General features: G+C 40.2%; 1 protein-coding gene across 13 annotated transcripts in view; it reads left to right on the forward strand.

Annotated features, from left to right (window-relative positions):
- The window catches only part of Epac (Exchange protein directly activated by cAMP), a 207,958-nt gene that overhangs the window by 143,869 nt on the left and 52,839 nt on the right, over window positions 1-11,250 (forward strand). For all 13 annotated transcript variants that reach the window (XM_086991409.1, XM_086991410.1, XM_086991408.1 and 10 more), the window contains 3 exons: window positions 392-537; window positions 1,206-1,282; window positions 3,575-3,721. In XM_086991409.1, the coding sequence (XP_086847535.1) occupies window positions 392-537; window positions 1,206-1,282; window positions 3,575-3,721 (370 nt within the window). The remainder of the gene's footprint in view (window positions 1-391; window positions 538-1,205; window positions 1,283-3,574; window positions 3,722-11,250) is intronic.

Genomic DNA, 11,250 nt, shown 5'->3' on the forward strand with positions numbered 1-11,250 from the left:
GTCACCCATAAAAACTGAGGAAAGTTCGTGTGTGACCGACTTTGCCTCTCGATATTATATTCAGCTAAGTACGGTAACGACGACTTGGCCACGTCACGATTCGGAGAAAGAACAGCAACTGCAACGTAGTCTTACTCTTAGACAATACACAATATAGAGTCGAAGCAGTAAACTGAAAATGGAAATAATATATTGATAGCTTAAGAAGATAGGCCCTCTTTTACGGCGGACAAGGTCTTTCCAACTGGAGTTCTATTTGGTACAATTAAAGTATCAAGTTTTCCCTGGTCGATCCTCGACGTGGGGTGCTTTTCGCCTCTGGAGTCGTGACGTTCGGTTGGGTAAGTTACTTGTCTGTTGCATCTGAATGTTGCTTTTTGTCCTGTTACAGTCCTTCGGAGCGTCGCAAGGACGATTTGGACACTATCTACGAGGAGCTGACTCGAATCAAAGCACTTTCGCATTTATCTAATTCAGTCAAGAGGGAGCTCTCCGGCGTCATGGTTTTCGAATCGCATCCCAAGCGTGATACTGTCTGTAAGTAATCATTGCTAAACCTACCATGAAAACACGTATTAATCCTTATTCGGAACTTTGCTTCAATGCCATGCTGGAATCTGTGGTTACCACTCTATTTGGTGCTATATATTATACTTCATAATGTTACGTAAATGTAATCACATATCAGATAAGTGAATGGCGGCATAACGAATCAGCGTTTGCTAACCACAAGCCCAGTTCTTTACCGTCTACACGGGGATTTCTAGCTCGTGCATCGTCTGAAAATGAAGAAACCTAAAGCTGTATCAAAAAATTTAGAGGGAATTTAGCAAATGCTAATAACATTGGAGGAACGAAATCCACTTTGTCCGCTTAAATACTGTACATCTATGCAAGCATGCAGAAATAAATCAATTAAGAAATGATCGGCTCTATGTTCTCGTTTTCAATATTGTAGTACACTGAATTAATGCGGTATACTAACAGATGTTATTACAAATCTAAGCAGTCTCTTTCGCTGCATTTAGGCAATTTATACGCATATATGCTAAGGGAAAATAAATACTTACCAGGAACACCCATGAAAAAGCCTATACGGTAAAAACAGAATCATAATTAGAAATAGTTTCTAAAAGGTGCTACATGATTACGTGCCAAGGCTGCAGCCTAACACGTATTTTATGTTTTCATCCGATTCATTTCAGTGTTCAACCAAGGAGACGAAGGCAAGTCATGGTACATCATCCTCAAGGGATCCGTAAACGTAGCTATATATGGCAAGGTAAAATTTGATTTTAGTCCACTTCGTGGTCGACTACGCATCTTCAAGTCGGGCACATTTCGTGTCTATAGAATAAAATATCGCGATTAAAATTGTAATCTAATTATAAACGAGCACAATCTGATATATACGATCTTATAAAAATTATTTTTAAGGAGAAATTACCGAAAAGATTATGCTCGTATTTCTTTGTTTACACCCCTCAAAAAATTTAGAATATGGATCGCGATTCTCTCATTATATAATATTACTGCAGGTCCTACGTTCTTTTTTAATTATAGTGTATAAACAAACCATTACGTTCGCTGGTAAGCCTCGTTCTTTTTGACCCTTTGAACAGACTGAATGTATATATTTAACGGCCACGTTTTCACACCTGCGTTGTCTGTGCTATATCTTCCAGGATGATCGTATTGGTTTCATTTGCCCGCAGAAGCTTTTCATCGCTAATATTTCTTTTAATTGGCTATTGTTAGTGACGCTATGCAGTCGTCCGATATATATGGTAATATATCAAAATATTGATAAACAATCAAGCAAGATTGGAGCCTTCTCTCAAACCTGTTCTACTTTTCCATATAAAAGCAATTGACTTATCAGTATTGAATAAGCTACAATCATGGTATGGGTATGGTAACGGGTACCCTGGAAGATCAACGGTCTGCTATAGCACCGTTCTCCTGTAGGACGAATATACCGTATGCCACTCGAGATAACGAGGCGATTACCATGGAGGATGTTCTGCATGTCCGACTTGAAAGCGTATTGTTTCCTCTGGGTTTTCTGAATGGCGGTAGGCATTGTGTCCGCCGTTAATCTTGGCCGCCGTCGTAAGAGCGTTTGCTTATTCGGAGTAAACTGGATGCTTTGGAACTGCATGATCCATCGCTTTCTGCAGATGCCTGCGTCAACAGCGAACTTCGTTTGTCATTGTTGGAGACAACTGCCGCTTTCGTCGTTGGCTCTAAGTCATTAAGATGAATCAACCTAGTCGACGGCTGGTAGCGATTTCTGACATTTTGCATTGGTTATTGATATATTGGCTGCGTATAGAGCTAGCTATTGGTTGAAACATGGTTCTTCCTTCACCGACAACTGGATCGTTGCTGTGATATTGTACTTATCCTGAAAAAGAATCTATTTCCCCTTTCATTTAGGGACAGGGTAGTTTCTAAAAATCTGTATGATTTTCCTTCAGCTAGTATTTTACACTGTCCTTGTATTAATTGTTTAGGCTTCAGGATGTCCCCATGAAAATGTGCCTATTGTATTTTTAGGCGGATTAACTATCGCTAAATTTTGCCTCGCAGTTGCGTTATAACATTCAGTTTGAAGTCCAAATATGTGGACTTCGAAACAACTGCTCTGGAATTTTGAACGTCTTCTTCTGAACGCAGAAAAATTAGTGTAAGACACTAAATTTTTTCTAATACCTGATTAGTTAATCCTCTAGCTCTACATTGCAAACAGGTTTGACGACACTGGACTGTCCTATCATTATCATGTTGTAATAGTATTGCCATTTGCGAAGCTTGTTTACCCTCATCAAGACATTCACGTAACAGCAGCAACAACAGCAACGCATCGTCCATTCATTAGCTGTTTAGTAACGGCAGTCAACAGGCTTTGATGCGAGTGTTGCTATACCGTAACCGTTTCCGCATATTTACTTATAATAGTCGAACGATTACTGTTTTCAATGACCCAACATTGTTCCTTCCCGGAACCATGTTAATACTACCTCACCTGTATGGAAAAGCGTGTTTACTCTTGACTCGGACGTTTCGTATTTATTGTAACTCAAGCCAGACCCCACCAGAACCCCGACATCTTTTTGCTCTAAGTCAATGAGCACTGAACTGGCTTTTAGTCCAACTTCTATTCAAAAGTGTACAAATACTGATGTACAGGCATCCATAGTCGACGCGTTCGAAACGGTACTACCTGAACAACACTAACGCAACAAAATGAACATAATAATATAAACAAACAAAACGGATAATTGTATGAAACATCAATTTCGGCCAATATTGTATCGTAGCTGTTATTGTTGCTGTTAGTGTTTTTATCGCGCAAACAAGCGTGCTTCGTAGTTTGCTTCCTCAGACCGACTCAACCATGATCAACACAGATCTGCCGCGTACTTTTGGGTCCTCCAGCTTTACTATTACGCTTGTGCAACGAACTTCAATTCAATCAAAGATTCGGGTGTTGAGTTTTTTTCTTCTGTCGTTACTTTTACGTCTAACGTTCATTTTCATTGCAATTTTTTCTGCCCGTCTGTGCGTTTAGGGTGTCGTCTGTGTGTTGCATGAAGGAGACGATTTTGGAAAACTGGCCTTGGTCAACGACGCGCCAAGAGCTGCGACCATTGTCACGCGCGAGGAAAACTGCCACTTTCTACGTGTTGACAAGCACGACTTCAACCGTATTCTCAGAGTGAGTAGTAGCTAAAGGCAATTTTCGACTGCTTCGTCGTCGTGACTAGTGGCTTAGGATAGGTAGGCTGGGATAAGATCGATCTGTACTATGTTGACCTGTGTCCGGTAAACTAATTATTGCTTAGAAATTAGCTACTTGGTTATTGCACTGATCTAGGCAGTCAAGAAGTCTATCTATATTTTTCACTATAGAAATCTCACATTGTTTGATTAATGTCTCTCTACATATTTTACATATACATACTCCCTACATACATACAATTTTTTTCAGTACATTAGGTTACTTAAAACGACGATCTCTGAACCTTATCATATATTTACAAAAATTTGTTAAATATCGTACACAACGAGATTGCTATAGTATAGGTACTGAGGACATGCCTTTTTTAAATTTCGGTCGAATCTCAAATAGTTTTACGTGTTGCACTATTTAACATTTTCAACGCTGCCAGCGTACTCGAGGGGCAGCTATAACAAGATGACCGTTACTAGTGTTATGAAGATTCTTGTGGACTTCAGTGATTACGTATTCTTTTTTATCTTTCATAATATATAGAATTATTCAGTCAAATGCATTTTATTTGGTTATTTAGTATTCAGGAAAAGCTATAGACTGGCACGACTTAGACGATCTTCGTCACTATAAAAACAAATTTACGTCGACTCAAACAGCAACATTTGCGCTACAGTTTTTATTTGCTCTCCTCTTTAGCCATACATCCATTAACGGAAGTGCTTGACAGCTGTGTAACGCTTTTTTGTAGACACATTTAATAATTAACACAATTTGGATCACACGCAAAATGAATAAACATATCTATAAAAATCTGTATATATATACATTCAAATAGAGTAATTAAAATTGAAACTTCCCCGCTTCAGCCTTGCTGATATTGTCTTCGGCATCATGGACTGAGAAAGACCCAACCCAATTGCTGGACGGATTCGTAGACCACTCTAGTGACATCATCCAATAGATGATTACATATAAAAGAAATATAGCTGGCTCACAAAAGCACACAGGGCGCGAGTTTTCTATACGTTTTGTTGTGTAGTCGCAGCCGTAGTAGTTTTTTATATAAACGGCGGGCAGGTAGACAGTAAACCACGACAGTGAAACTGGCGATAGAGCGAGCGAGGAGTTCCCATTAGTTATTTCTACCTCATTATAGGCAAAATTTAAAGAAAATTAAACGTTCTAACCATCAGCTTTAACATTATCATTCTAATTAGGCTGCAACTATATGATTGATAAGCAATCATACTTTGACCGGTTGCACTAATCTGGTATATAATCTCAAAAAACAGAATTATACAAAAAAAAAAAAAAACGCAACAATATTTCTAGGAAATAATAAAATAAACTATGTAACAGGCAGAAATCGCGCTCATTAGTAATGAGTTACCCCAGTTTGAACTGGTAGCTGTCAAACAAGTGGTGTGTGAATAAGCGGCTTACTAGCTCGCTAGAACTTTTTTTTTTCTAAAAGTCAACTTTGTGTTTTTATCTCAAATATCGATAGTCTGGTTTTCATCCGAAGGGTCTATTATCGCGCTGACCATCTGATTCGTACTGCAATTGAACCTTACTAAAAACAACCGATACAGATATCAGTGCAGTAAAAAGACTAGACAACAACGTCATTATCTTACACCGCGCGAGAAAATGCATCGTCGAAGGCCGCTGAAACAAACTGAAGTCTAGGAGTCGCTCTAAATGTAATTTTTTTTTGACATTGAAATGCTTTTAGCTTCACCTGAGCCGCGCCTCGAATAATTGTTTGCTAAATATTTCGAATTGATTTCTATCGATCCTCTGAGGCTAATAGCGAAGCTCGACTTATAGCGAGCAGCTGGTCGCTATTATCATAACAAACAATATATACACCTTAATCTGAATAGTACGAATGTTTTTTGTCCTGGGTGATTGCCGTTGTCGCTTTTCTGAATGAGCTCACCGGACATTTTTATCGCTTAGCGTAGCCGTCCCGATATTACAGTCGACAGCCCTGGCTTTTAAAGGAGCTACGGCACGGGCCAGTCAAACAGCGCCACCCACTTGTTCTATTTGTCCTGTAACAACAACATCTACACACTACGAATTATAGTAGCTCAATCAATTGAAAACAATGTATGATGTTGTTACGACCCTCTAGTGCCGTTTAGATTTAGAGGGCAGAATTGAACTCGTCGGAGCAGTCATTCGAGCGAAGGTATTGTATTCGGCATCCGTGCACTGACGGCTAAATAGGCCCCAGCGCGAAACGCGCGATCAACGTTCTGTCGCGCATATGCTTTCCAAGCAAAACCAGCGGCAGCGATCGTTTTAATAGTACCTGCCGGCTTTGTCGTTCACTGCGCACTCCGCTCCAACCAACCAGGCATCGAAGAAGCCAGCTGTTCATTGAATCGAAATGCTGGTAGGCGTAAGTAATTCATGAATACATGAATTCGTGTTGCTGCAAGAGAACAACAATGACACGAATATTAGCGTGTACACGTCACCTAAATGAATTAACAGCAAATCCGTTTCCTCACATATTACAAATATGGCCGAAGGTGTTGGGTTCGATCCTCACCTGAGACATGATTATCTATTTCTTTTTTCTTTGACCTAGTTCTTTATTTGGGCTGTACGTGTAATTACGTTTAATTAGCTCTCACGACGCGTGGCTACGGCATGAAACGCGTGCACTTGACGGCACCTAAAGTAACATCTCACATTATAGCACTGTTCGAAGGGTTTAAAGGGAAGGAAGCCATAAGAGCTTCCTGGTGTTGCAGGATCGTCCAAAGGTAAACCCAGCGTTTTTGCTAGTGCACTCCTTACTCGCGGCGTTCATATTCTTATGCATTCCACTCCTAGATAGCTTTCCGTTCTATGGGAAATCTTTTACTGAATTAACGGCACCTTTCAAGTGTTACTTGGTCATTATACAAGTACGTGTTATTTATCGAACGAACAGCGTTGGTAGATTATGATTATTTTTCTCGTGCGTAGTTTATTCGAAACTGGTTCCTTACGCGCCACAAGCAACATCGCCTATTGGTTATGACAGATTTCAGACCCTACAAAGAAGATTTAGAGCATTCTGCTTTTTATTCACTAGTAATAAATAATTTAATCTGTAATTTTACATTTGTGACCTCATCAAGGTAATTCTAGTCTATCTAGTCTATAGTTCAAACAATTGGCGTCACAGCTCTCTTTTTCGTTACATGCCTTACGCATTCGAGTATACGATAAACACAAAAGATTAGGGGGCGAACAATCAAGATCACGACGAGGTCGGTACGATGATTCGCCCACAATAACATTTCCACGTGCGTGCATTTACAACGGCAGTAGTTAAATCCTACGGGACAAGTACTGATTACGTTTCATTCTGGATCTGAGAATAAAGTAAGATCATTAGAGGTCGGTTGGCTAGAATCTAGCAGTGTTCATTTGATCCTCTATACAAATCGTTTTTTTCCCTGTTAGCCGCTGCTTGGGTGCCCCGGATTCCCAGTTTTTTTTTTTTTGGGGTTCTGACAGGAAATGCGCCAGTTCTTATTTTGAATGGGAAAAACAAAATGCTGAAATTACCGGCAGCAAGAAAGTCGGATTCGTCTCTATAGAACGCGCGGACATATGTCGGAAGCAGCACGCCGCCGCTCCTGCCCCGCTTGGGAACTGATCCACAAGCGATGTCGTTCCTTCGTTTGTCGACCAGCCTGCGTTTCTTGGCTGGTCCAGTAAGGAGACACACGGTAGCAAAGCAAATCCAAAAGACATGGTGCACGTCTTTGTCAGCCTCTAGAGTGAAAACTCGATAAAAGTAGTACGTTTCCTTTCTGCTTCTTCGTGACGCAATGACATGTTGAGTCTCCCTTTTTTAGTTCAATACTTATATAGAAGAGAGTGATCTTTTTTGTCTATAGTCATCAAAAAATTGCATAGAAAGTTGCATAGAAGAGAATTGGAATACACACGGAAAATACAACGTATTAAGGTACATCTATGGCAAAAAGACGTCTTGATCCCCACGTTCGTAGATATCGTTAGTAGCGCGTGCGCTTTACAGTATTTTGTTATCGATCATCAAGTATTTAATGTAGTACGATAGTAAAAATTACTTCGAAGTACTATAAAAATGCTGTACATCTAGTGCACAAACTGGGTTTGTACACAATTTGCTGTCAAATCACAAATACCGACCGCATTGACTCGGTCCTGATTTAAGACAACTAGTAAATGAATTTACCGTACACGCTGGTCCTGAAATCAAATTTTTGGATCTTCAGCCCTTCAGTACGGCCTATATCTTGCGATTCCGACGAGATTGTTCCGGTAATAATGTTTCGTAAGACATTGTAACTCGCGACTGCTTTTGTAGGGTTTCTGGCCATACATAGTAGGTGCATTTTTTTTCTGTCAATACAAACGATTAGCAGCGGAGGTACAACTGGCATCGAGATATGCATTTCTACATCTGTTTGCATCGGTAGGAGTTCACGGTAAGTTTACTCAAAACCGCATATTTAAATGCCTCCGTGGTGGGGGGCCATCACGCCAACGCTCGTATATTTTGTTCAGATTATTTTCGTCCGCTAATACAGCGCCAGCGATATGCTTAGTTTGTCGTAAACTCTATTTCAGACCAGGCAGTGCACGCAATGCCCATAAATGGAAACATCAGGCCTAAACATGCAACCGATACATGCGAATTCGTAGGCAAGAATTCCTAGTTGGTCCTTTTTGCATATCATTTATTATACGTGTTATCGCTCTGGGGTTTAGAAGTGAACAGAGAAAGCGACGACATTAACCAGAACCGATGGAGGTATTATCGACGGTTTGATCGTGCGCTCACGTATTTAATCCTTTTCTTTAGCGCCAGATCACATCGCCTTGGACTTGGACGGAACAGAGTTAGAAGCGAGCTGAGTTTCCTTGAGAAATGATCAAGACGCTTGTTATGCGATTTCATTGAACGACCGAGGTTTCTAGTCTACGGACATTGTTATCCCTTGTTGTTCGCGCAGCCTATAGAACATAATGTGAATGAAATGTGCTTGTTATTACGATTACTACCTTTTCTATGGCCCGATAGAATTACTGAAAATTCATTGAAAATATCTGAAATTTTCAGCGTGTGCTTCTTCTTAAATCGTTTCATTATTCGATTAATTCCAAACATCGCCACCGTCATCGATCCTTGTCACTTTGAGACCTTTGTTATTAGCAAAGCTCAAGCACAGTAACCGTTCTTTGTTGATTTCGTAAAATTCAGACACAGTCAACTGGGAATAAACTAGTTGACTTAACATATGAAGTAAAATTTGCACTTGCAATTAAACTCAAACGTACGTAAAAATGGTCGACGATTCATTGCTGTACACGGCATAGTTGGGACTTGATACAATCATTCTACAGAGCCGGTGACTCCCGAAGTAGATCACCGGCACGGATTTTCGGTTTGCTTAAGTGCTATATATTTTGTCAGCACCGACGGCTAAAATCGGCATGCGCAGACGCTCGACGACCAGTGGCATCAATTCGAATAACAATGGAGTTAATAGTTTTTCCCTCTGATGAAATCTACTAATGAAAGTATTTTGTTTACCATCTAGTATGGCAGTTCCAAGTATCTGCGAGCAAATATAGTATAATGTTCTCCTATAATACATCCACATGTGGAAATCGTAGTCGTTATCGTCCTTGCATCAGTACGTATCGCACTCGCATTGGATAGCAGCTGCTTGAAATCAAAATAACCCATGAAGAAGGTGCATATCTAGCTTGTACTTGTAGCTTAGCAGTGCGCATGAAACCGTTGGGCTATGCGGTCGGCATTTCGCGCCCACAATGTAACGCTTTATAGATTTCGTCGATGTGTTGCCTAAGGATATTTCTTTATATAGGCCGGCATATAGGCTGAACCCTAATTCAACATGTATTCGGTGTTGTTTTCAGTGTCATTGGACTGGCATAAATTCACGTCTTTTTCTCATCCCTTATCGACATCAATGAAGAAGAATCAGCTTGAGCTTGTCGCTTTGTTCTTTCAATCATACACCACCTTCTACGCGTTGCAGATATACGTGTTTATGTCTCAATATTTTGAACGCTTCTGTGCGTATTGCGACGCTCTGATCCGTTTGGCAAGCAGTGTCTTATAACTTAACGGAACTGTCTGTGTGGCCGGCCTCACAACACAATTTAATATACAAGACAAACAAGCATATATCCAAAAAGAATAGTGGTTCATTCTCCAACGATTTGGCCTGTCGACAGCTGGTCGTCGGGGGCCTCCCTTCCCTCCCCTGACAACGAGCGATAGAAAGCCCATACAACCCACGACTAACTGGGCTTCATCATTGTTCGCATGGCTATCGGTATAGTTTTAGCGCAACTAGGAGGTTCCAGCGAAGTAGAAACGAACGCCGAAAATGAGAGAAAACACAGATAATGAACTAAGAAGCCGCTACAAATTTTCTGACAGAGGAAAAACTTCGCACAGCGAGTGCCGCTTGCCAAATGAACCTAGACGACCGAGTTTATGGATTATAAGCTGAAAAATATAAGAAAGGTACACGCTTAACATAAATCAAACCGCCAAAAAATGCATCCACTAAAATGCTATTGCAAAATGGTCTTTCTATGCATATCCCCAAGTATGGGATCTATCCCGTCGCATCCCATCGACATATGGTACAATGTCGGTAAATGTCCTACTTGTTATGTAACGACATGACCCCGGCTCCATGTCACTGTATAACACGTCTGCACGTAATAAACGTTCAGTTTTATTTATGAAAACAACTGTATGGGTAGATATTCTTTTGCTTTTTTACCTTTTGACCGATATAATCGATGTCCTAGTATTTCCCTTATTTTCTACGCGCATATGGCATTTGCGTATCTGTCATACAAAGCATTACTGTGTATCACATTATGGACAACATAGTTGTATTTATTCATTAAGCAATGTTCACTACGGCAAAGCTTTCATTCAGGATTTGATTGGGCCTCGCGAGAAACTTTCGTCTAAGGATTTGGGTGTTATCTCAATTAAAATATTATGAAAGTTATCATTTCCTGCTAGATACATACTAATTTAAAACAAAATTTAGCTACAACGTTGAGACAACCACAGTCAGCTTCAATTACCATAGGGCTATCTATATTTGTACACCCGTGTACATGTGTGCCCGTGGACGTGCTCATTCTATCGAACACTCTCGATGTTAGCACCGCAAAGTAGCTTTAGATGTAACTAATGAACATGTAGTTCAAAATGAACTTCTATCATATTCTATTGAAAACGATCATAATTGAGCACCGTTTGCTGACTGATTGATAAGAGAAAAGGCCCCCACAAGATGAAAATCAACGGGGCTTTCATCATAAAATCATAAAACTTTAGGCTAGAAGGACGGTGATAGTGGCTTAGACCGATTTATCATGAAATCGGTCTAAGCCGCTGATATATATATATATATATATATATATTGCACGTATTATTAGCGTGTCACTGGCTT

The sequence above is a fragment of the Varroa destructor genome, unplaced genomic scaffold, assembly GCF_002443255.2.
Source record: "Varroa destructor unplaced genomic scaffold, Vdes_3.0 BEIS01000005.1, whole genome shotgun sequence".
Lineage (NCBI taxonomy): Eukaryota > Metazoa > Arthropoda > Arachnida > Mesostigmata > Varroidae > Varroa > Varroa destructor.